A 26008-nucleotide genomic window follows, 5' to 3' on the forward strand; every position below is an offset into this window, starting at 1 on the left:
GCATAATATTTTGCTAGGGTCCTTATTAAAAACTCCACAGCCCTCTGAACTTAAACACAATTAAACTCCTATGTTTAAAAAAGACATTACCAGTGATTATTACAGTTGATATTTTTAGCATACCTACGCATTCTATTTGCTAAACCTTTTGAACATCCAACAACAAACCCTCAGTGAATTGCCATGCAGGACACATTTGCAGCCAAGCCTATGAGTCCTGCGCTGAGACTGACCAACTCTCTCGCATGAGTGGCAGGGCAGCGGCAGCTTTGCCACCTGCTGCCACACCAGTCCATCCCCGATTCCCCTGCCCGCCCTCTCCCAAGGCACAAACAACAACCCAGGCTGCAGGACAGCAGTGACTCTGCCATTCACTGCCGCACCAGCCTCACCAGCACCCTCCCGATTCCCCCGCCCGCCCTTTCCCAGATAGCACACCTGGCAAACCACCCCCTCCCTCATTCACCCTCTCTCACCCCCCAAACTCCAACCTGGGACAGACCATCACTGACGGAGAAGCGACAAGTGTTGGGGAAAGGGGGGAGTGCTAGGAGAAGCAGTGGCACTCAGACCTCTACCCCGCTCTGGATATTAAAAGTGGCAGAGGGGTGTTCAGGTCATGATCTGGACATAATTTTTCTGCCACGCAGTCTTAGGAGGCAGGGCAGAATCAGTATTGGATATCCTTGGACCTCGTGGAAATACAAATGCTAGAGGGAAGCTGCAATAAGCCACCAACCAAGAGATGAATAAACCAAGATGCTCTTACGTTCTTTGTTTGGCAGACACTTGAGTGCACGTGGGAGGAGTCTGTGCGCTGCCTCTACCAGGCCTCTTTTCAGGAGAAAAGTAGCATATTTTACCCACACAGCATTTGTCTGGCGAAAGCGCTTCAGCATTGTGTTGTACAGATCGTCAGCTTGCTGATAGGAACAGTGAAGAAGAATGGATCATTCTTAACGTGTAAAACCCACCTATAGCAAAAGGCAGAGAACTGCCACTAGAAATCCAATCAATCAATCAATATGAACATCAGAAACCAGTCACTGAATTTAAAATGCTATTCATGGCAGGATCAGGACTTGAGTCCAAGTCGCCTGTGTTCCAACTGTTCTAAATCTAGCTTTTGATAACTTACTGGCTCTATTCTTGGATTCCTCATCCGGTCTTCTGCGCAATTAAAAAATTATTGTTGGATAATCTTGTGGTTATGGGCTGACAAGCATAAAGGGCCCCAAGAGATTCAGGCCGACAATGATGGAAGGAACAGACCTGATTTGTAAATGACCACCTTTCATTTCCTCCAGTACCCAGCCTTAAAGTTCTGTGCTCTTAAACTCTTCCCCCTAGCTTGCTTACCTTGAAAAATCAATCTCTAACTTGGATCTAGTAAAGAAAATTATTTTATTATGTTTATATAACATAAGAAGAAATTATAAATCTAGGAATCAAGACAGTAAGCATATTGATCTTGTATTTTCTGACTGCACATGATGTGATAAGTAATGCACAGATTCTAACTAGAGCCAAATGTCCAGAATGAGGCAACACCTAGGCAATGCTTAGACAAAACTATGCAAATAATAAATTTGCTGCGTCCCAAACTAAAGATTCATCCATAGTATGTGTATTCCACAGGATGGAAGGGCCCCCAGTTAGATCAGCTTTCAATAAGTCATTTTCCAGCTACACAGGATGAGTGGCAGTGACTCTCTTCTTTAAAATGTTGTTACTGGGCCTCACCTTATATTTCTCAGAATTAGCGTAGATGTCAGCCAGTTGTTGGAAAACTTTCAGAGGCTCATTGTACTGAATGGCTCTTTCAAAAACTTTCATCAGAGCTTCCTCTGTGCCATACATGTTCTCCAGGTTCAGCAAGGCTACCCACACATTCAGCTTCTCTTGCTCTTCCCTTGGAACAAGCACATATTGATCAAAGCTTTTATATCTTTACAGAAACAACAGCTCCTAATCAGTTCCCTACTACTACCCAGAAAAGGCAACTAGTAATCTTGTGGCAATGAAAACATAACCTCAGAAGTTCTGAACTGCCTACTCTGCTGCCTTTCCTAGCCTATTCTTTGGTAGTGTTGAATTAATCAGGTACATACAATCCTAGTTTCCACTGACATGAACACATAAACTGAGTCAGAACACTGGTCAATCTGTCAGTCCTGTCCACTCCAACTCCCAGCAGATCTCCAAGGTTTTGGATAGAGATCTTCCATATCATTTACTGTCCGATCCTTTTAGGTGGTGATGTCATTAACAGGACTTGGGACCAGCTGTATGCAAATAAATGCTCTACCACTAAACTCTGGCCTCTGCAATGATTGTCCTCAGGAGCTATGCTGCATTGCATGGAAGCTAGCAAATCACATAACTTTTTCCAAACAAGGAACTGGGCACACAATGGATTTGGGAGAAAGATTATTGGGACTGTAGCACATTGAGAATATATTCTTCTGTCCAAATGTTTGTTGCAGAATCTTCTATCTAGCCTACTTGGTGATATCAAGGGAGTATGAGATGGCTACTCAAAAACACCAGTACAATATCAGCTACTCAAGCTGACTTCATCTGTACAATCAGGACGAAAGCAGTTAAAATCAGCATCCCCAGGTGAACTGAAGAATTCCTAGAAATCTGTGGGTATTAAGAAATGAGAGAGTAGATGGAGAACTGTAGAATTTGGTTTGGACCTTTGCGTTTTTATGAAAGTCTTATGCCAGCAGTTTATATAACAAAACCACAATTTTTAAAAAGCCTAAAGTAACTTCTAATAAAATTGACATAATATGAATAACAGAATCAGACCAATACCATCAGTAAAACTCATCCTTACAATGACTTTAAAAATCCCCCAAACCCTGAAAGTACAATAATACAGGAAAAAGGAGTTGAAATGGCATGGGAAATAAAAAGATATTGCACACCACACTTAACGTAGTAGGAAGATCTACGTGCATCTTAGTACAGAATCATAATGTTCTGGTTTACTACACTGGATTGCAGCTGTACAGAAAGTGAAACAGGAAAGGGAAGAGAGATGAACAATATTACTTATTCAATCCAACAGGTGATCTCATCCCACAAGAGATAGATGACAGGCGAAAAAGAAAGGAAATTCACCTGAATGAAATTGTTTTGAGTGCCCTTTCGGCTACGGCTCTGGCCTTCTCTATCTCTGTTGCCTGGAGATGGAAGGCCATGTACTGCATCCAGAGGATGGAGCTGTCAGGGTTGCCAAGGACCAAGCGATCAAAGTCATCTGCAGACTGGGGCTGCCGACTAGGATCCATCAGAGCCGCTTCTAGTTTGGAGAGTTCCTTTTCTACCCTTTGCTTCTCCAGCTCCTTGCTCTTCCTTGTTTGTTTCTTTGTCTTAAAAAAAACAGGTAAGAGAGAATTGGAATAACAGTGATGCTACAAGGGTGGACATAAAAGTACATGCCTAATCACTTGGGTCACTCAAAAGTTATTCTAAGCAATGGACACTTAAATAGGTCTTGTACTTTCTGTAGCAGAAACAGAAAGCAGACAGAGTGGACCATCCTGCCACACAAGAGGAGCAATACACACATCTATTTCTTACCCTACATTACCGTGACTGCTGATGCAGCTTCCTCCTGAATGCTCCCTACCTCTCGCCAAGTGTGCGGAGGATGGTTATTATTTATTTATTTATTATTTAGTTTTTTATACCGCCCTATCCCCAGGGGGCTCAGGGCGGTGTACAACATAAAAATCCATCATAATTACAAGCAAACAAAAGGAGCAAAGACTAGATACCAATAAATAATTTACACATCATATAGAATTATAAAATGGGATTATTGAATCCCTTTAAAATTCCCTTAAAAACAGCGGTTAATTCAATGAGAGGTGTCCAGCAAAACCCATTTTTAAAACCCTCCCCAAGAGGGAGGAATGGCGGGTCCCATAGATGGTAAGGGACCCCTAATATGGTGGAGCAAACAAGAGCGGACACTTCACTCAGCGGCTGGTCTCTCCAAAGGCCCAGTGGAACAACTCAGTCTTACAGGCCCTGCGGAACTCACCGAGATCCTGCAGGGCCTGGACAGCTGGAGGAAGAGCGTTTCACCAGGCCGGGGCCAGGAACCACCAGCAAATTGAGGGGCTGGGAACCACCAGCAAATTGGCCTCTGCTGAACACAGAGGCCAAGCAGGGACATCTGGGGTAATGCAGCCCCGAAGGTATGAGGGTCCCAGGCCACGTAAGGCCTTAAGGGTCAATACCCACACCTTGAAGACGATTTGGAACTCGACTGGAAGCCAATGCAGATGGCACAACACAGGCTGGATATGGTCACGAAAAGCGCCTCCTGTGAGCAACCGAGCCTCTGCATGTTGGACCAGCTTTAACCTCCGAATAAAAAGCAAGGGAAGGCCCGCATAGAGCGAGTTACAATAGTCTAGCCTAGAGGTGACCGTTGCATGGATCACAGTGGCTAGGTCTGCTTGGGAGAGGAAGGGAGCCAACCGCCGGGTCTGGCAAAGATGAAAAAACGCAGACCGGGTCGTAAAGGCCATCTGGGTCTACTGAAAGGTTATTGAAAGGAAGCTCTGTGGTAGCTGCATACAGAACTGCCTATTTGTCATCATTTCTTCTAAACAACACAACACAAGAAAAAGTAAAAGTTTACAGAGGCAAGCCTCCAAAACAAGGAAGAATTTTTGTATAAAACAAGTCCCAACCTGATCTGAAGCAAAAGAGAAAGACTCTAATCCTCCTATGCCTTTTGCTATTGTCCCAGCTGTACCAAAATCTCTTACTTTCAGAAGCAAAACACTATCTATACACTTTTCATGCCAGCGTGGTAAACTGTAGAAGTACTAAGTTAAAGATCAGCAAATAGGACTCCTGCTGGCATGTAAAGCAGTGCTGAAGCAGACTGCATTGAGATACTGTACCGTTGATGGAGTATCTTCTTCTTCCTCACTGGAAGAGTTCTGCTCTCTCTCTGTCAGCATGGTTGAATCCAGTACAGTTAAATCTTCCTCCCATGTAAAGTTGGGAACCTTCAGCCTTAGAACCTCTCTGCCCTGATGGTAGAAAAACCAAAAGATTTTGTATTAAAGCATGCAGCAAAGACCACCATTAAAAATGCTCTAAATAGATCCAGATGTTCTTCCTCTTTCAGAATCCTTCACCTTAGAGCTCCTCTTATTTTTTTCCTCTTCCTCTTCCTCCCGACAATAGATTTCAATACCACTATCGTTTTCTTCAGTGCAACGAACTCTCTTTTTTCCTTGCTTCACTCCCTATCATCAGGAAAGAAAATGTTATATGTAGTTAAAAAAAACTGTAATACTTTTTTGTATATGTTTAAAAAATACAAAAAATGTGATACAATTATATCTCAGACCTTCCCATCATCACCACCACTAGGTCTAAATCTCCCACCAAAACAGATACCTGTTCACATTCAGAGCTTCTCCTTTTGCGCTTCTTCAGCTTCTTAAGCTTTGTGCCCATTTCACTGTGTGGCAAACCCAGGGACTCTGGGACAATACTTGGTTTCCCAGTGTCTTTAGGAAGAACTGAGAGCTCCACATGGTTCTCATCCGTGTTTATACTGTAAAATTGTTAGGGAAACAAAAGAGGGAGGGGAGAAGATAATGGCAGAAAACAAGAACTGCTGTTAACTGTGAAGTCTACATGATGCTTTTTAAAAAGGCAAAATGCTTGACACTTGTTATCTTCTTCAGCCTCACCGACTCTGAGAGAGGTTATTATAATTTCCACATTATAAATAGCAAAGGCAAACCCAAGTATTGGACCAAAGCTGAATTCTATTTCTGCCTCTCCTAAACCAGCCTGCCTCCACATCCCTCTATAAATGACAGTTTTATCTGTTCCGTATCAAAGTCTTTTCATCTCAAATTTAGCAATGTAATAATCAGAGCACTTACCTGAGAACTTTGGCAGTGAGCAACTGTCCTGCATGCATAAATTTTGCACATACAGACTGATCTGGTACAAAGAGATGGGTGATGTATTGCCATGGAATTCGACCCACAACAGAATCAGACAATCTATTAAAAAATAGGTCTGTTGTTACACTCTCACTTCAAAAGTCAGATAATTGCAAACCCACACTAAACTGGAACCTGGTCTTGGCTTTCCAGAAATCAGCAGTCAGTCCATGAAAGCAGAAAAAGAACAAAGGTCAGCTACTGTATAAAGTACTGTAGTAGAGATGGCACAGGATAGTGGTGAGTTGACAGTCCAGGGGGAAGTCTGCACCATCACTCTAGTCAACCCAGAATGGCCTTGCATTCTTGATGGGCTGAAGGACAGAGCAAGAAAACTCCAGAAACAAAGATCATACTTGCTTCCAGTGATATTTTTTTCAGGTATAAGAACTACAGGGAGCCTGAAAAGAACAGAGCAAAGAATTTTGGACATTGGATCTAGCCTGGAATTGGAATATTCAAATATTTCACACTTTATGCTGCATACAGAACAATGCCTAGCTAATATGTGCATTTTTCTAAACCAAATATTCATTTTTATGATCAGTACATTAAACTCACCCCAAGAAGATACCAGATGATGTCACAGAGGTGACATAGCCTCTGACAAGTTGACCTTTCTGAACATTATCAAGGCTCGTGATTTCAGCATCTTCTACTTTACCGTGGCTCTTGGGATTAACCCTACAAAAGAAATGAAAGACATGTCCTCCTGTTGGCTAGGCACAGTCAATCCAAACTTCTGGAAAACGCAAGACAACTGACCACAGCAGCCAAAAATTCACATGACTGCAATTGTATCATAACAGAAAATGAATTTTCGAATGAGGAATCCATCACAACCAATGTAATGCAGACCATTTCCACTTATATCTAAATAAGGTATTTTTTTTAATGTTTAGCTTTTCTGGCTGCGGAGAAAAGCTTATACACATGTAAACAACGAAGGAGGCAGAGGAAATCTAAGTGGGATTTATTTACTTCGTCTATGTCTGTTCCAAACCTAAAAACTGGAATAGGAAAGGAAAAAAAGAGCACCACAGGACCTCAAATTTGCAACTTTTAAAAATGTGTGGAAATTAAGCAGATTTGCACATTTCATTTGAGGAACTGCATCCAATTGAATTTGTTTATGCTGCTGCAGTTCAGGTCTCCAGGCTACAAAGATCAGATCCTCTGGAGAGAAGGACAGGTTCAGAGAGGGGGGGACTCTATAGTAACATGGCATCCCTACTGAACATCCTCTGACCTCCCTAAACTCTGGCCTTCTCAGCAGAGGTGTAGCTGGGCCATACTGCGCCCGATGCACACTCTGCTTTTTCCGCCCCCCCCCCCATGATGCCCTGCCCTCTTCCCCCCCACAAACACGCACCTTGGGCTCGCCAGGTCTCCTGGGAAGTGTAGTTCCCACCAGGCCATTTTCAGCCTCAAGTGAACAGGCCGCTTTTCCAGCCTGCACTTTCATGCTGAACTAAGGTAAGTGTGGAGGGGCAGGGAGTAAGGGGACTGCGGGGTGGGGTGATCCCCCCCCCCCCGTGCACCCGGGGCAATGCGCACCCCCCTCCCCTTGGTAGTGCACCTCTGCTTGTCAGGCTCCACCTTCCCAATCTCCAGAAATTTTCTAAACCAGTGTTGGCACTTCCTCATCACAGCAATTATTTTATTTTTTAAAAAGGATGCCAATTTTTTAAAAGTTACTTCCCCTCTACTAGTCGATATTTAGCATGCAATTGAATTCTTTACCTAGACTGCCGGAGCGACACTTCTGTTTTACTGTCATTATTGGAAAGGACACAGCATCTATATGTACCAAACAGAAGAACACGGAAATTTTATTCAATGTGGGAAGGGAGAAATAAAAGCTATATTCATGTCTATTTACAATACAGACAACCAAACACAAAGGAGATGACTGTTAGTTTAGGGGAAAAAATGATTTTGGAAATGGAATCTGAGAGACAGACATTAACAGATAATTTGCATACATGCAAGGTTATCTTCTGAACAGCTTTAGCTTTAAACTTTCATTGTTAGAAAGTGTTCTCAATGAAATATTCTGCAAATTGAAAAGCAGCTAAAAATTCTCTGTGAATACAGAATATTCCAGAGATCACGAAAGTGATTTTGCAAACAGCTCTTACTTGACAAGTTGTCCGGTGCTGAAACCTTCCACTGGCTGTTCAACAAATGAATCACTCAAGTGGAAGAGGCTAGTTTTGCCAGTCTTTCCAAAGGGAAGCGTGATAGTCAGGCCAACATGTGGAATCACCTTTTTGACATAGCCTAGGGTGATAGTTCCTTCCTCCAGAGAATGAAATCCTGCTCAGAGAATGAAGAGATGCAGGTTCTCAGACATTATATACCAGCCTCTAAATGCATTTGAGTCACCTGAGGCTGTTAAATATGTTGAAACCTAAGCTCAAGTGTCTCTTAGTTTGACTCTCATATGCTAAGGCTGCTGCCTCCAACCAAATATATAACACTGGTAACCTACTGCACTTGTGAAGAGGGATGGATTATATAAAATGTCCAGTAGTAAGATTTTTCTCGCCTGCTATACAGATACAGACAGGTTTATAAGGTCAACATGATCCTAACAAAAATGAGAAAAGTCACTACTTATTCAAGGCTTAACATAACTCATTTTAACTTAACCTGTTTTCATCTCAGACTTCACCCACTGATTGTGTAAAACAAACCCTACCCAAGGTAACCTGATCAGTGGCTATAAACAGAGCATTTCCTGGTAACAGTGATCCAGAGCTCTGTTGCGACACACATGTGCATATCGAGTTCCTATCTAATAAGGGCTTCCCAACATGATACAGATAAGACATCAAGCTATGCCTGACACTGTAGTGAATTGGAAGTCCTGTGCAATTGGAGCTTGTCATGCACAATAAAATTCTGCACTGGGGTAGTAGAGGGTAAATTGAAATACCATTATAATGACTAGGTAAAGAATTCATAACACAGGGCTGTTATGAATGGAATGGTTTCCCTGGGCTCTTCGCTGAGCAGTGGGGGTCACCTTGTGTTTCTCTGTTTACACGCAAGGAGGCACCCCACTGCCCAACTGCGCAGCTTGCCTGCTGAACTCTCCTGGGTATCAGTTCTAACTGCTTTTCCTGGTTCTCTCAACTCAGCCCATCAATTCATTCTTACAGCCACACATCTTATCACATTCGGTGGTTGCAAGATTGCTGGCTTTGTTAAAGTCCTTTAAATTGCTGTTATATTGATATTGCTATTATATCAATATTGTAGCCCTTTCCCAAAAATAATCCTTCCCTCAAATTAAGGAGGCAAAGCAATTCCCTAAACCATGCTAAAGAAGGGGACCATGTCCTTGAACTGATATTCTTACCCCACACACATATTTCCTGCCGCTGCTGCTGCCGTGGGAGGAGAGGCTTGTTATTTCGATATTCCTTGGTAGTTCCATATTCCTGTATTAGATCTATCACTATTTTGATAGATCTAATATAGCACAAATATTTAAAGTTGAAATAAAGTTTTAAAAAGCCTTCCTACCCCACCCCCAATATCAGGGAGACAGAAATAGAGCTGGGGAAGCAGGGTGGACAAAAAAGCCTGAAGCAAAGAATAACGCAGAGTCATTTGTTTTATCATCCCTGCAAAGCAAGGGAAAAGGTTTCTCTTTGTCCGTTCTCACCAACAGTGGAGTTATAGGATCTGCCCTGCAGTGAGTGTGAGAAGGGCAAAAGGCTTAAGCTCTGCCCTGAAGAGTATCTCCCTTCAATGTGAGGCAGAGCACTAGTGTATCATTGGCCACAGAGAATGTGTTTGATGTTTTAAAATCATACCTGTCAGTGACAGACAGAGCTTGGTCTTTGTGATGTCAGAGCTTACCACAGTTGCAGTCAAAACCTGCCCATTTTTGAAGTATTTTTCTGCATGTTTTAAGACCTGCAGAGAGAGAAAGGTCCTATCACCAAAAAAGGTATCATTGTACTGATGGTTACATCTCTGAATTAAAATTAGCTCTGTAACCATAGAAGTGGTGTGTTTTAAAGCACTTGTTGACCAACTATAGTTTAATGGCATGTATGCAGAAAGTACCAGGTTCAATCCCAAATTAAAGGACCAGCTAACAGGTGGTGTGAAAGACCCCCACCTGGGACCCTGAAAATCCGCTGCCATAGACAACAAATGGGTCAATGGTCAGAATATGGCAGCTTCAGGTTCTGGAGCTCTCCATAAAAGTTACACATGAGTCACATTGTACACCTATTTGGCAAATAACTATGAGAGAAAACTGAAAGCCTTCCACCCACCTGCAATCAGAATATGACCCAATAGAAGCTTGACATGGCTAGCTAGGTGCCTTCCATGCCATGATACATGGCAACTACCCATTACAAGGAATCCTACTGGCTGAGAAGATATGCCTTTACATAACTACAGAATTCTTAGAAAAGCTGACACATCTAGGCAAATGTACCCCCAGCATAGTAATGACATGCCTGTTCATTACTGTTGGAAAGACTTGGGTTACTGTTTGCAGCTTCATGTATCCAAGAGCCCACTCCCCTTAGATGTCAGTGACTTTTTACCTTGGTGTTAGGGGAAAGGAGCAGCTGTTGAACTCTGCCTTTAACATTAGATGTAATCTCCACCTCCAGCCACTTCTTGATGGTGTTGTACTGGAAACAGAAGCCACAGGAGCAAAGAAACCACATTTTATTATTCCATTGGGAAAAGGTACAGTGTCATATGATCATTCAGTGTTTCACCACTGGGAACATTTCAGTCTTCCAGGACATTTTGTTGTTGAGCTAAAGGCTAGTGTTCTCTCACAAAAGGACTTCAGAGAATCTAACGTGAAAGTGCTGAATTCAAATTCATCAAGAAAGTCAACATTCTCTCTGTCCACCAGGCTTGTACAGGGTCTTTAAAGTGGCACTGAACTTCCATTTAACTTTGCAGCAACAGACTTAACACAGCCGGCTTGTGGATTAATCGTCCTTAAATTCACCTAGGCATGTCAACATTAACACATCTCCCCCACTTACAAATACGAACAAAAAAAGTAAAATCAAGAAAGCAACTGGAAACTTCAAAAAGAATCAGAGACTACTTCTGAAAAGATGTGCCTTCCTAACTTCCAGTCAGTTTTCTATCGATTGCATTCTGGAATCATTCTGAATCTACAATGCCAACTTACCTAAGTTCAAAAAACAAACAAACAAAACTTCATGGCTTCTGAGAAATTCCAGGCCTTACCTTCTTAACAAAGCAGGTCACCATCTGCCCAGGCTTGAAAGGTTTTAACACCTCTTCTGTGCTGCAATTGTCAGGGCCGAGGACTGTGTTGTCTTCTCCTTTTAGTTCTCTGATTATAACAAGAAATAAAGCAGTTATGCTTGTGTGTTAAGTATTACAAATATAAAGAGAGGAGTCGGGTTTCATTTCCCAATTTTTCTGCTGTCCTTAAGCAAAATGTCCTCTTTCTACTCACTATGATTCCAAAATATGTTATCACACTGTAGTCAAAAGAAGGACTGTAATACACAAACACATACCAGGATGCATACTACAGTCCTACAGAAGTCTTAATTATATAATGAGATTCTTAAAGATGTTCACAAAGATTTCATTAACCGTATGTGTCAGCAGCCTTTGAATAATGCAAAATATTGAAATGAGGAATGCTTGGGCCAGTAGGAACATTTGGGATAGTTGGATGTTTGCTGGGAAGACCAGCAGTTCAAAATTCATTGCCTAGTCTGCTCCCAGTATCTCTAGCACAAACATTCTCCGGTGAACCAGTCTTTCCTGATCACAATGCTTCAGCTTCACATGTCACTATCTCAACCTCTCCAAAAAACAAAATCTATGTTCTATGTTTGGATTGGATGTCTAATGCATTCTCCTCAGACAATTTGAGGTTCTAGACACAGAAATCAAACCATATACATGGCAATCAGATCAGCAGTGATAATGAGGCATTTGTTACAAAATTTCACCCCAATCCAGAACACAACATTTAAAAACTCGTCTTTATCTGTCTTATCTACCCAATTATCTTACCTTGGTCGGACACTGAGCTCTGGGATGGTCTGGGTGAAGTACGGGTGGGAGATGGGTAAATACCTGGAACATTAAAAATCAGATTAGCAGTCGATCCTTGGTATAATCAACAGAGAGTGAAGTCAGCACTTTATCATCTTACACAAAGCAAAATTCAGGTACTGAATTATTTTTAAACCAAGCCAACATTTTTTTTTTGCAGATTGCCTCAGAAATATTTACTCAGTTTTCTGAAGAAAATATGACAGAGAACTTAACTGTTGCAACTGTAAAGACATTTTCTACCTCAGGCCAGGAGTGAAAAGATATTACACCAAGGAGCAAATGCCAACAAAGTCTACTTGATTCAGATGGAGAAATTGTTTTCTGACCGTTTAAAGCCTTTCTTCCCACACACTCAGTTCCAGTTCCATTCAAATGTAGTGACAACCTGTCCATTTAAGAAGGGACAGGTTATCATCTTTTATATATAGGGGGTGCAGTCTGTGTGTGTGTGTGTCCTCCACTTTGCATGTAGGTAGGTATTCAGGTTACAACAAAATCAGACTATACTGCACTTGTGATTTAACCCAGGAACCCAAGCTATAAAAAGAGGCACACAGGCATTGTAATGCTTCTCTGTATGAGACAAAGATGAAAAATTTTACAGCACAGTGACTTTAAAAAGCTAAAAAAGAGAAGAAAAAGGTGTGAGGAAAAGCTATGAGAAAACAAACATGTAAAAAGTTTATTGTACCTGTGAGTTTTAACATCTCGACCTCCAATGATGCGAGCGGTAACTTTCTGTCCAGCCTTTAGCTTTGATGTTGGAAAAGTGCCATTAGTAACTTCATCCAAGATCTGGGATGCATGAATGTGGCCTATTAGTTTATCATCAAGTGCCACAAGGACAAAGGTGGGCTTGACAGACTTCACTGTTCCCGTGACCATGTCTCCCATGCGTAGAGTGTGTTTCACCATGGATGATGTCTCCTCTAGTGTCTTAGACTCCTGCTGTAACCTGATTATGTTCCTTCTTTTTTTTGGACTTTGCACAGCAAGCAAGAATCCATGATCGCCTGCCTCTATGGTCTTCAGAACCACCATGACTGACTGCCCCACCTTCATTTTTTCAGAATCAAACCGGAATGTATCATTGAGGTGGGAGGCCAAAGGGATGGCAACCAATTGACCTGTTTTTACCAAGGAAGCAACTGCATAATCTGAAGCCACGTGTTGCACCACAACGGGATGCTGAGAGTCTGTTGTTAACTGGAAAACAGAGAGACAATGACTTTCAGGCAGCCACAGACAACAACAGTATAGAACAGACTGCTAGGGTCTTGAGATACAAGCCATACATTTAAAGTGTAATGGACAATTATTTATATTCCATTTTAAAAGATCCAGTAATGAAGCTTCCACAAATTTCCTAGCGATAAGACTAGAAAATTATTTCAGTTTCCCAGGATCCTACTTTTTATCATTTTTAGGGCTCAGTCTTATTGAAGGCTGCAAAAAAGAAACTGCATGAATTCTAGGCACCAGCACCAAATGTTTAGGGTGTCAGTATTATAGAGTGTAGGAATTTTTTGAAATTTGACAGGATTTCCCCACCCAAAACACATTTTGAAATTTAAATTGTTCTTCCCAATGGCCAAACAACATTGATGGTTGTGCTGTTTGAAATCATTTACTGTTTCCTGTTCCCTCTAGGACACAGGAAGAAAACAACGATTTGTCTTTCAGCCCATAATCCTGAGACATTCAAAGGGTGCTAGCATGCCCTCCAGTGTATGTTCGATAGAGAACTATCATGTTTCTTTCATCAAACAGGCAGACATACAGTCAGCGTTATTGATGAAAAGAAATTCAGGTTAACCATACCATGTTTTGTTTTGGTGAAAGAAGCTCGTCCTGTAGAGATACATAGACCTTTGATTTCAGGTAATCCACATGGAGAATCACAACCGTTGCTTGATCCCCGATAACAATTGTTTTGCCTTGAGTAAAAAGTAAACACAAACCAGAAAATAAGCATTTGATTTTAGTGAATGTCTTGGTTAAAACAAAGCAATCAAGACCCTGAAAGAGGGCTCATTCACATCAAATAGCAACATCAGTAACATATTTTGTTTGCCATTGTAACAGCTGACTTATGTCAACCCTGTAGGGTTTTCAGTGCAAGAAATGTTCAAAGATGGATTGCCATTGCCTGTGACTGTGTTGGCCAGCAGGGTTTGATGGGAACTGTAGTCCATGAACATCTGGAGCGCCATAGGTTGGCCACCCCTGATATAGACTTCAGCCTCAAGCTCTATACTATATCCAGAGCACCCTTTGTTTCCAGGTTAACTCTACCTCTGGGAGAGGATAGAGTAACCAGTTATTAGGCCTGTCTCTGGTGATGTACACACCTTGTATCATTTAGTCTGAATCTTAGGAAAGGGCAGGCTCATGTGGAGAGATGACAATTGGCCATGCTGGCAGGGGCTGATGGGAATTGTAGTCCATGAACATCTGGAGCGCCATAGGTTGGCCACCCCTGATCTATGTAATCAGATATCGTTGGGTTATGGTAGTACTTCAAAATAATGCGACCTAAAGATTTGATTTTTCTGAAACATAACTCCTGACTGAGATGCCTTTGGTTTGCTGGGAGGTAGGGATCGGCCACATATCATGGACAGCCCCAAAGAAGGTTGCCTTCATAAGAGAATAGGGAACCGACCTGGGAGAAAGTACTAGCCTCTCATTCCTAGGGCTAAGGAAAAGAGCTATGGTGAAGAGAAGGAAACAGTGTATCAGGCCTAGCAGCCTTCCTTCCATTCTGAGACCATACACACTCCTTGGAAGATACAATCACAAGGAAGAGGCAGGGGTAAGAAATCCCACTCACCCACAGTCCCATAGGATGTTGTTGTTATAAAAAGGGTGCACAATTTATTAGTAGTTAAGGTATCACAGGACTTGTTCTTTGCAAAAACAGACTAAAAGTGCTGCTTCCTCTAAATCCTCTATAATCAGGAATCTATTTCCTTCTTGACAAATAAGATATAGGATAGCTAAGATAAGAAACAAAAGAGACAAAACATACCCCTACCTCCAAGTTGTTTGTGTGTGGCCTCTACAGTCAACCCAGAAGCATGCATGCCACTGAACAGCACTGAGCCATCTGCCTTGACTTCTTGAATCACCAGCAGCAGCCTTTGTCCAGGTTTTAGTTGACAGAGTTTCTGGGATATACTGGAATCATCTGAGGGTGAGTAGGACAAATTTATCTGCAGTTCCAGATTTCATCATGAAGTACAGAAAGTCTGACTATGGTATATTAAAGAATTACCATATATACTTGTGTATAAGTCGACCCGCATATAAGTCGAGGCACCTAATTTTACCACAAAAAAACTCGGAAAACTTATTGACTCGCGTATAAGTCGAGGGGGGAAATGCAGCAGCTACTGGTAAATTTCAACAATAAAAACAGATACCAATAAAATTACATTAATTGAGCATCAGTAGGTTAAATGTTTTTGAATATTTATTTCAAAGAAAAACAGTAAACTAGCTCTGTAAGCCCTGATTCTCCCTTTAAATCCACTCAGAAGGGGGGGGGTGATTTAAAAGGAGAATCTGGGGAAAATTTGAGGGTGCCTGTCAGGGGAGGAATGTTTATGTTTGGACGATCAACATTTCAGAGTATCTTTAGGAGACCCTCCTGATGATATCACCTAGGTTTGGTGACGTTTGGTTCAGGGGGTCCAAAGTTATGGACCCTCAAAAGGGCAGCCCGATCTGCTATTAGCTTCCATTGGAAACAATGGGGGATGGGAGCACCCATTTTGGGGATCCATAACTTACCCCCTAACTCAAACATCACCAAACCTGGCTGGTATCAGCAAGATATTATCCTGATGATACCACCCAGGTTTAGTGAAGTTTGGTTCAAAGGGTCCAAAGCTATGGACCCTCAAAATGTAGCCCATCTACTATTAGGTCCCATTGGAAACAATGGGGGATGGGGCACTCCCTTTGGGAGTGTAGCCCCGTCTACTATTAGGTCCCATTGGAAACAATGGGGGATGGGGCACTCCCTGAACCAAACTTCACCAAACCTGGCTGGTATCATCAGGAGTGTCACCTGATGATACTCTGAAATTTTGGTGCTGCTAGCCTAAAAACTGTGCCCCCTGGCAGCCAACATAAGTAAAAACCCTAAAATATTTTTTAAAATACACCTCACTCATGTATAAGTCGAGGGGGGCTTTTTCCACACCAAAAATGTGCTGAAAAATTCGACTTATATGCGAGCATATATGGTAAATGATTTTAGCATTACTTGGATACAGCAAGTTTATTATTTTTAATATCAATCTGAAAACTGTTTCAAAGGGGATAGGGTGGGAGACAGTAAAATATCTCTTCTTCTGATGTTTCTAATTTCACAGCAAATGAACCACAGTCACAAAGGAATGAACTGCCAAAGAGCTTTATCTTCACAACTGATGAATGGTAAACACAAACCCACTGAGCAATTATAATGTCCATAAAGTCAAATTAACGTGACTAGTTACCTGAGACAGAATCCATAACTAGTCCTCTTGACTTCAGAAAGAATTCTGAAAATGCTCCCTATTTTTATCCCAAAACTAGACTTCTTCTAAAGTGAAGCATGAATGTCTTATTTCTTAGCCACTCCAAGCCCCAGCCAAGTCTTTTACCTCTTTTGCTCATAATGCTCTTAATCTCCTGCAGCTCCTTGAAGTACTGGAACAGCAAGGAGAAGCTCTCGGAAACGGAATCTTCAGAGGAACAGTCAGACACCTTCAGAGACAACAGGAAGCGCTGCTTCTCCTCATCAATGCTGGTCACCTTGGCAACTACAGTCTGACCAATCACAAAGTGATCCTTGGTAGCCGTTACAAATTTATCACTCATTGCCTATAGGGATTAGGAGACAGTGAAATGGTACTCCTTCAAGAGCCCTTCCAAGTGATGGTCAACAGCACTATCAATCTCAAGATCCTGAGGAAGAGTGTGATGTAGTCTAGATGTCATCCCAAATTGGTAAGGGCAAGGTCTACTAGCTATTGCTCCACATTTTCTCTCTCCTCCTGCAGCTCTTTATTTCCAGCCAACAACAGGCAAAGTATTATCTTATCAATGATCTATCACGATGGCTACTAGCCATGAGGAATGAAAGGTATCTCTATATTCAGAGGCAGTAAACCTGTGAATACTAGGAGGCAACAGCAGGTAAGGTCCTGGTCTCTATTCCCTAGTTGAAGACCTTCCAGATCAAATGACTGGCCTCTGTGTGAAACGGGATGCTGGACCACATGGACTACTGGTTTGTCCCAATGAGCCTGTTCTTGTTCCTATATGTCAAAGTTTAACTTTTCCCCTTTTATAAATGTACAAAAATGACAAAATTCAACTTTTTGAGGTGCAATGTATTAATACCATTTTTTACCAGAGTACGGAAAGCCCTGACCTTTCTTTAAATGCAAAATTTTGAAAGTTTTGTTACAAAAGATGTCTGTCACTTCCAAAATTTCCATGTACAAAATTGTGATTAAATCCCTGAATTACAATCCCTCACCACAAAGCATCTTTGAACAAGAGTTTTCAATTCTGAGATGACAATACAGCTCCATTACAATAGTGGTTATTTCAACTCATGTCTACATCAATATTTGCAAAACAAACCAAAACAATATGGATGGTGCAACCTGACTTACCGATTTGGGTGCCAGCCCCGTCAAACCATATGGGAACTCCACAAATACACCGTATGGCATAATGTTTCTCACATAGCCCGTCAGCAGCAATCCAGGCTGGATGTCAGAGAAGTTCTTCACCACATGTTCTCCTTCTATAGCTGAAATTATTAGGGGCTTCCTACTCATGGTCTAAACAATGTGTCAAGGGGCAGAACAAGGAATACAACAATTCTGGAAGCTTTTTGTACTTAGTGAGCCTGAAGATAGTTATCCTTCCAAAGCTTACCAAGACAAGAGGGTTGGTAAACAAATTTGGTGATGAAAAAGCATCCAGGTCATATGGTGCCACAAAATATTGTGCCAAATGAAGAAAGCACTCAAATACCTTCATCCAATACCCTCCCTGGGTTAGATCTGCTAAGTCTAGCTACTGTCAAGCTTTGACAGCCAAACTGACTAAGGACATTGTTTGTTTCTATTATTCCCCCTGCCCGCCCGCCCTCCCCAACAATTTCTCTCTTTCAAACTGCTGGAGTTAGAAAGGTCTTGAAATATTTTCTGTGCTTAACTTCAGTTCCTCAAGCTGTACAAGTGTTAGTAGCTGAGGAAAAAAAATCAAGATTCAGAGTACCTGGAAAATAGCAAGAACCAGGGAACCAGAAAGAAAGTATTTTAATATCTGAGACCTTACAACCTAGTCACAATATGACCCTGGATGAAAATTACACATAATTCATCTTAATAGCAGATGCAGTCTTCACAGACTCTTACAAGATAGGACAAGGAAAGAACTATGTGCACATTTCAGGCCCCAAATCCTAAAAATGATTGAATCAAATTCTTGACAGGGGTTAAAAAGGATACAATATGGCCTCCCTTGTCATGAAGGCATACAATATTGTGTAGAATTTCATCACCTTTAAGCCAATGCCACCACAGTTTACAAATGGTCACGTGGTCAGAGAGGTGCATTGAGGGAAGATAGGCAGAAACATCATTTGGCAAGATTTTAACTTCTAGGCCATTTTCTTTCTTCTTCAGAATTTTCACATCAGCAACCTGAGCAAACGATAAATGGTGGGTGAGTTTTAGATACATCTAGAAGGTCACATGTTACCTCAAATGTGGGTAGGCCTACAATTTAAAAATGCAATTATCTCTAGCTTCTTTAGCTTTAGGAGGAATTGCTCTGATCTGAGGAATATCCAAAGTTTTATTTGTATTCGAAGAACTATTCTATGTTTGCAACAAAATACAATATGTGAGATTACGCTGCTTCGTGCATTCCTAAGGCATATCAATTCACATCTCACAGATAAAACATTCACTGAAACCCAAGATATACTCATTGACTGAGAAATCCATACAAGGAAACACAGCAACACGACACACTTCAGGAAAAGAGAGCGCACTATAAAATTCTAGACACTCAAATGACACAAATATCCCACTAAGAAATTGCACCAAAACGGTTTTTCTAATCTCTACTTCCTACCAAATGAAATTCAGAAGTTTATACTCCCAGAAGAGAGAGGGGAAACCTTTCAAAACATATACCTGTCCAGTTTCATATGTCACTTCTCGCTTCTTTGAAACTTCTTCCCCTGTACAGTCTTCAGCAAGAGCATTATCAGTCAACTTGAAAGACAGCAGCAGTCTCTCTTGCTCAGGCTCACATTTTAAGACAATTACTTTGACCACCTGGTTGGCAAAAAAAAAAAAAAGAGATATAAAACAGCCTTAATATTGCAAGGATACTGACACATTCAGAGAAGTAGTATAAAATATGCAGAGTTGCTACCTTCGCTTACGCTGCCTCTTTCACACATGACTTTTGCATGAAGTCCATCCCGTCAACCTACTTTTCTTCACTGTATGAAGTGACACAATTTAGGAATTCTAACTTTCTGTTGATATACTCTGCGTTTAGGGCATTATATTCACATTTCTGATAAAATTATTTTTGCATGTTATATTGTCTTCCCAGTCAATGTTTGGACAATTTATTGCAAGTTAACGCTTCAAAACACACATACGTGCAAAAAACCCCAAAACTCTACTGCTTTCCTATCTAGCTATATAAAAGGGCCAGTTGCAACAGCAAGAATAAAGTAAATTAATGCTCTCCAACAGATAATGTCATGTACATTAATGGTAACATTAACAGCCTAATTCTTCATTAGAAATGTTATCATGGATCTTGAGATGCTCTTGACATTTTGCCACTTCTTACCTGGCCTTCATAGAAAGCTTCCTGGGGGGCAGTAATGGGTGCCACACCAAGCTCATTCTTGGGGACCAGGCCTTTTACGTCATTGTAGAATTTCACAATACAACCAAACTCCCTAGCGCACACAATGAATCCATGGGTAACGAAACCTGGCTTAGCATCTTCATAGCTGGCAAGAATGGGGAGTTTCGAAGTGACAAGAGTTTTCTTAAGTGTCAGAATAAGTGTCTTTGTTTCAGGATTGCAAACAAGCACCTGAAAGAGGAACAAACCAAAATGATGTACGAGGAGTAATTAAAAAAAAAAAAAAACCGTGATTCCTAATCAGGAAGAGAACAAAACTTGTTTAAAGAATTGCATTAGTCCAACTACAGCTGATAAAAAAGTGACTGAAGGCGAGAGACAGCTTTATTATTGAGATTCTTATAATGTAAATTACTAATTTATTTAATGCATTTTATCCTACCTTTCTTCCAAAGTGCAGATAGTGGCACACGTTCTTCTCCCCTCCTCCACTTTATCCCCATAACAATCCTGTGAGGTGGGCTGGGCTAAATAGGTGTGAGTGGCTCAAGATCATTCAGTGAGTTTTATGACAGGGTAGGAATTTGTGTCTCCCAAATCTTAACCTGACTCTCTCACCACTTCATAACCACTTCATAACCAACAGAAAAACACTGGAAGGAAACATTAGCATTATATAGTATATGAGCTACAACATCCTCTATGAATGGTGCTGAACTTAAATATTCAGGAGGTAAGAAGGACCCAAGAGCCATTTAAAACAAGGGTCACCTTTAAGGCCATTCACGGCCTGGGGCCATCATATCGAGACCGCATCACCCCATATGTCCCTAGGCGGCCTCTCCGGTCGGCGGAGGCCAACTTATTGGTGGTCCCTGGCCCCTCAGCGATGCGGCTGGCCTCCACGCGGGCCAGGACTTTTACAGCCCTGGCCCCGGCCTGGTGGAACGCTCTCCCTCCAGCTGTCCGGGCCCTGCGGGACCTTGGGGAGTTCCATGAGGCCTTGTAAGACTGAGCTGTTCCTACTGAGACGCCTCTGGAGGGATCCAGTCACGCTAACAGTGCCCCATCTGTGGCCCTTAACATCTGGGCCACAACTCCATCAATTCCATCATTGAGACTCGCCATGCCTCCCTTCATCGCGGGGAGGGAGGGATTTTATATTGTTGGAACGCTGGACGCCACCTACATCTTGGATTTTTAATTTAATTTATAGTTAAATTTGGACATATTGGTAAACGCCTCGGGATATTTTATCGCTGCTTTTAAATGTTATTAATTATACTGTTTTCAAATGTTGTACACCGCCCAGAGCCCTCCGGGGATGGGGCGGTATAAAAATCCAATAAAATAATAATAATAATAAATAATTCACATTAACTCCTCCTCTAAGGGATTCAGGCTAGCATATGTAGAATCCTCTCCTTTTAACTTATTCTGGGACTAGATTAAGCAGTGACTTGCAGAAGGCAACATCAAGGCTGTATTGTGACTTAAACCAAAGCTTTGCAAATTCCACACAACACTTTAGCCATAGCATTGCATTAACTCTCATTAACTAATCTCGCTACCTCTCACAGCATTGCCATGGATGTGTAGCAGATAGAGAAATGGACTAGGATCTGGGAGACCCAGGTTCAAATCTCCATTCTGCCATATGAGCTTGCTCAGTGACCTTAGGCCAATCTCAGTCTACCCAACCTCATGAGGTTGCTGTGAGGATAAAATGTAGGACAGGAGAACAATGTAAGTTTCTTTGAGTCCCCAAGGGAGAGAAAGGCATGATATAAATGAATAAAAAATAAAGGCATATTCTTGAACCGCATAGCATCCTGAACAATCCTTGGTGGAAAAAACCTCAGAACAGTCCAAGTAGACACTTATAGGAAAGCTCTTACCCGGGGTTTGACAGTGTTCCCTACACTGTATTTCTTCTCTGGCTGTTTCAGAACCACATCAGCTACATGCAGTCGAGGCACCAACCCCTTGATGTGACCAGTCACTTTTACCTGCATGCCAAAGTCTTTCAGAGCAAATACAGTGCCCTAAAGCCACAAATAGAAAGGTTTTTTTTAATGTGGTGGTTCTGAAAAAATGAATTGGTACAACATCATGCCTGAAATAATATATAGGGTTTAGCAACAATATAAAACATGTTAACTGGGAAGAAATTTTGCAGGTGCCTATATAACTGCCGCCGTAATGAAATTACCAGCATGGTTGTACAGACATTGCAGAACAGGATTTGGCTCAAAGAGTCATCCAATACACAAATGCACAGGACTCCAAAAATAGTTAAAATAATCAGACCAGCTGGGGTGTTGTGTGGTTTCCGGGCTGTATGGCCGTGTTCTAGTAGCCCTTTCTCTTGACGTTTCACCTGCATCTGTGGCTGGCATCTTCAGAGGATCTGATGGTATTAAAGCAAGTGGAATATATATACCTGTGGGATGTTCAGGGTGTTCAGGTATGATTTGCCCTAACCCAACACATGCAAATCAAGCTTGCTAATTGCACCCTTTACACTTGTTAACAGGCAAATGGTTCTTTCTCCCACCCTGAACATCCCACAGGTATATATACTCCACTTGCTTTACTACCATCAGATCCTGTGAATACGCCAGCCACAGATGCAGGCGAAATGTCAGGAGAAAATGCTACTAGAACACGGCCATACAGCCTGGAAACCACACAACACCCCAGTGATTCCAGCCATGAAAGCCTTCAACAATAAATCATTGAGAGTTCAGTACAATCACTGAATGAGTGGAATTATAGACTAAGCAGCACCCTGACCAATCCTGGAGGCTAAAGACCTCTGCAGGTCCAAGCTGGGGTGGACTATGGTGGCGGGAGAGAGGGGGAGAATTCTTCTCAAACCTACCTCTACCATTTGTCCAGGATGAATATCATGGTATCTCAAGAACGGAGCATCAATAATGCGTCTAAGAACAAGGAAAAAAATGTTCAAGGAAATAAAGAGATGTATGTTAGCTGGAAAAAAGCACAACTAAGTTAACATGGTCACTTTCACAGGAATCATTTTCCATGTTCCTATGCAATTACCCACCAGTCTTTTTCATAGTCTGCAACACTTTAGAGTGCAAATTAAGCATGCGTATTTGGATATAATCGCCACTGAATTCAAATGACTTACAACTCAGTAACCATGTTTAAGGATTTGTTTGTTAAGTGTACCATCTATCAGGTAACTATTAGCCCAGTCATTCTCACAGTTAATTCTCAGCAGTCTAAATTATGAAAGGGTCCAATGCCACTATTGCTAAAAAGAACCTCTCCAATTAGTTTCTAACAAAATACAACTTTTTCCAGTTCCCACCACTGTTTCCCCAAGTTGAACATTTGCATCTTTGTTATCACAAGCCCGGAACACAGCTTTCAGATAGCATGTCCCTGTCAAGAATCACTGTGAAAAATCCTTGTTTCACAGACTAGTCTTATCTAGAAACAGAATTTCCACTAATCTCCCTTTTTCCCTGTCAGAGAACTCTAAAACATGGTCCAATGCTATCGGTCTGTCTTCCAGGGTTCTTTGACCATGAATTTTAAACTTCAGCTTGCTACAAAGTTTATATTGCAAGCTGAAAAAAATCTCAGAAGAAAGTATGATGGATGCTTTTGTATAACTCTATTTTTATGGTTTTAATATAAATACATAGTTTTATCTTTTAAAACAATAGTACCATAAAGCTGCTATAAGCTAAGGTGACCAACACAAAGTTAATGTTAGACCCCTAAACTTTTGCCAGTGTGGTGTAGTGATTACAGTGTTGGACTAGGATCTATGGGAACCAGGGTCAAATTGGTTCTCTGTCATAAAAACTCTCTGGGTGAATTTGGCCAGTCACCCTCTTTCATACTAGTCTGCCCCAAAGTGCTGCTATTGTACGAATAAAATTAAGGAAATGAGAACAATGTTATAAGCTGCTTTGGGTCTCCACTGGGGAGAAAAGTGGACCATAAACAAATACATAGGAATCAATCTCAGACGCATATACTTCTGAGCAACTGCTACTATTTTCAGTGGGACTGATCCTCAGGTAAGTGGTTGCAGCATTGTAACCTTAGTTATTGGTCTACCCATGCTACTAATATTCTTTCGTTACTGGGCATTTCAGAAGTGAATTAGCCTCAATATTGTCCTTTTACTGTATGAATGCTGGTATATCTGAGTGGCTAAGAGATAAAGCTGTGATGGGGAGGCACACAGGTCACCCATTCAAATGTCACCTTGGTCACAAACTTACTAAATGGCCTTAGGGCATGACACATTCTTTCAGCCTCAATACTTTTAGCTTGCAATTATGGGTACAATAATGCCTGTCTACCTATTGCAAGACTACTGCAGAGCATTATTATTAGCTTTAGCAACAACACTTAAAATATATTTTGAAAGTAACTTCTGACTCCTCTTACAAATGAAAAGGTTAGACCCATATGGAACTGATAACTATCTTTGGTCTTTTTGAACTATGACTACTTCCTGTTAAGCACTGGAATATGTGAAGCCACCATGCACCAGACCAGACCAGTGGTTCATCTAGCTCAGCATTCTGTAATCCTGGCCATGGCTCTCCATGGTCTGAGGCAGAGAGGGCTGTTTCCCAACATGTGCTACCTCCAACCTATGAATCTAGGACAGGGGTAGGGAACCTGCGGCTCTCCAGATGTTCAGGAACTACAATTCCCATCAGCCTCTGTCAGCATGGCCAATTGGCCATGCTGGTAGGGGCTGATGGGAATTGTAGTTCCTGAACATCTGGAGAGCCGCAGGTTCCCTACCCCTGATCTAGGAGATACTAAGGACAGAATCTGGGAATTTCTGCAAGTAAAGCACTTCCACTATCAATGAGCTAGAGTCCTTTCTGAAGGAATTTTATGAGCTTAAGTTAATAAAATTGCTTAACACCCCAATTTAGACCAATTGCACTGAGATGAGGCAAAAAACTTACTTTTTGAGGGACAACAATAACAGATCATCAATAGGGCTGTAGTCTATAACTCGGCACTTGTGCTTGCTTCCAGGCTTAAAGGACAATGGCTTGAAAGACTTGGGAGTATCTGAAAGATGTTTTAGCTAAAAACGCAGAATAAATTATTAGGATTACATCCCATATAATTAAAAATATGACAATCATCACTCTACACTACTTCTCTGCACATTTTTTTTGCTGAATTATGGTGACTCCATAGGGTTTTCAGAGCAAGAGACATTTGGAGATGGTTGCCTGCATCACAACCCAGGTATTCCTTGAAGGTCTGCCATCCAAATATTAGCCAGGAACAGGGCTGGAATACAACATTAGTTATGAAAAAAAGAGGCCACGCAGCCACTATTTAGCACTGACTAAAAGATGGATGATCTTCATGCATTGCTCTCCAAATGACAACTGTGATAGCTGGTGGAGTCTTTCCTTCCCACTTAAGAAGCAAAAGGAAAGTTTGAATTTATACCGCCCTTTTGTCTCCTGTAAGGAGACTCAAAAGGGCTTACAATCTCCTGTCCCTTCCCACCCACCCCCCACAACAAACACCCTGTGAGGTGGGTAGGGCTGAGACAGTTCAGAAGAACTGTGACTAGCTGAAGGTCACCTAGCTGCATGTGTTGGAGTGCACAAGCTAATCTGGTTCACCAGATAAGCCTCCACAGCTCAAGTGGCAGAGCGGGGAATCAAACCCGGTTCTCCAGATTAGAGTGCACCTGCTCTTAACCACTACGCTGACTCTTAACAGTACACACATTCTCTCTCTCTCTCTTCCCTCCCTTTTATAAACATGCCTCTCCACAGAAATATCTCCAAGGCAGCTTACAACAAGAACAATTAAACATCAGTAAACAGATAAAAATACAATAGAACAATTTTTCACAGCATCTGACAAAGCCATTAAAAGCCTATTGAAAGACTTGTGGGATAAAAGTAGGGCAATCTGATTTAAAAACAGTAAAATCCCATTGAGGGTGTGGAGAAAATCAAAAA

The 26008-nt window shown here is 41.6% G+C and overlaps 1 protein-coding gene across 5 annotated transcripts in view; it reads right to left on the reverse strand.

Moving 5' to 3' along the window:
- Positions 1–26008, reverse strand: part of PDCD11 (programmed cell death 11) — a 36755-nt gene that overhangs the window by 2691 nt on the left and 8056 nt on the right. For 3 of the 5 annotated variants that reach the window (XM_048505328.1, XM_048505329.1, XM_048505330.1), the window contains exons 10-34: positions 24983–25107; positions 22894–22954; positions 21908–22054; positions 19989–20240; positions 19313–19456; positions 18620–18814; positions 17774–17944; positions 16754–16973; positions 15130–15288; positions 13920–14035; positions 12790–13304; positions 12054–12116; positions 11247–11355; positions 10577–10666; positions 9827–9929; positions 8141–8318; positions 7743–7799; positions 6561–6683; positions 5937–6059; positions 5440–5599; positions 5175–5285; positions 4935–5066; positions 3133–3383; positions 1744–1912; positions 770–923 (exon numbers count right to left, since the gene is read on the reverse strand). In XM_048505328.1, coding sequence (XP_048361285.1) covers positions 770–923; positions 1744–1912; positions 3133–3383; positions 4935–5066; positions 5175–5285; positions 5440–5599; positions 5937–6059; positions 6561–6683; positions 7743–7799; positions 8141–8318; positions 9827–9929; positions 10577–10666; positions 11247–11355; positions 12054–12116; positions 12790–13304; positions 13920–14035; positions 15130–15288; positions 16754–16973; positions 17774–17944; positions 18620–18814; positions 19313–19456; positions 19989–20240; positions 21908–22054; positions 22894–22954; positions 24983–25107 — 3928 coding nt within the window. The remainder of the gene's footprint in view (positions 1–769; positions 924–1743; positions 1913–3132; positions 3384–4934; positions 5067–5174; positions 5286–5439; positions 5600–5936; positions 6060–6560; positions 6684–7742; positions 7800–8140; positions 8319–9826; positions 9930–10576; positions 10667–11246; positions 11356–12053; positions 12117–12789; positions 13305–13919; positions 14036–15129; positions 15289–16753; positions 16974–17773; positions 17945–18619; positions 18815–19312; positions 19457–19988; positions 20241–21907; positions 22055–22893; positions 22955–24982; positions 25108–26008) is intronic. The other 2 variants (XM_048505332.1, XM_048505331.1) reach the window with 2 other exon arrangements.

Source organism: Sphaerodactylus townsendi, linkage group LG08, assembly GCF_021028975.2.
Source record: "Sphaerodactylus townsendi isolate TG3544 linkage group LG08, MPM_Stown_v2.3, whole genome shotgun sequence".
Taxonomy (NCBI): Eukaryota; Metazoa; Chordata; class Lepidosauria; order Squamata; family Sphaerodactylidae; genus Sphaerodactylus; species Sphaerodactylus townsendi.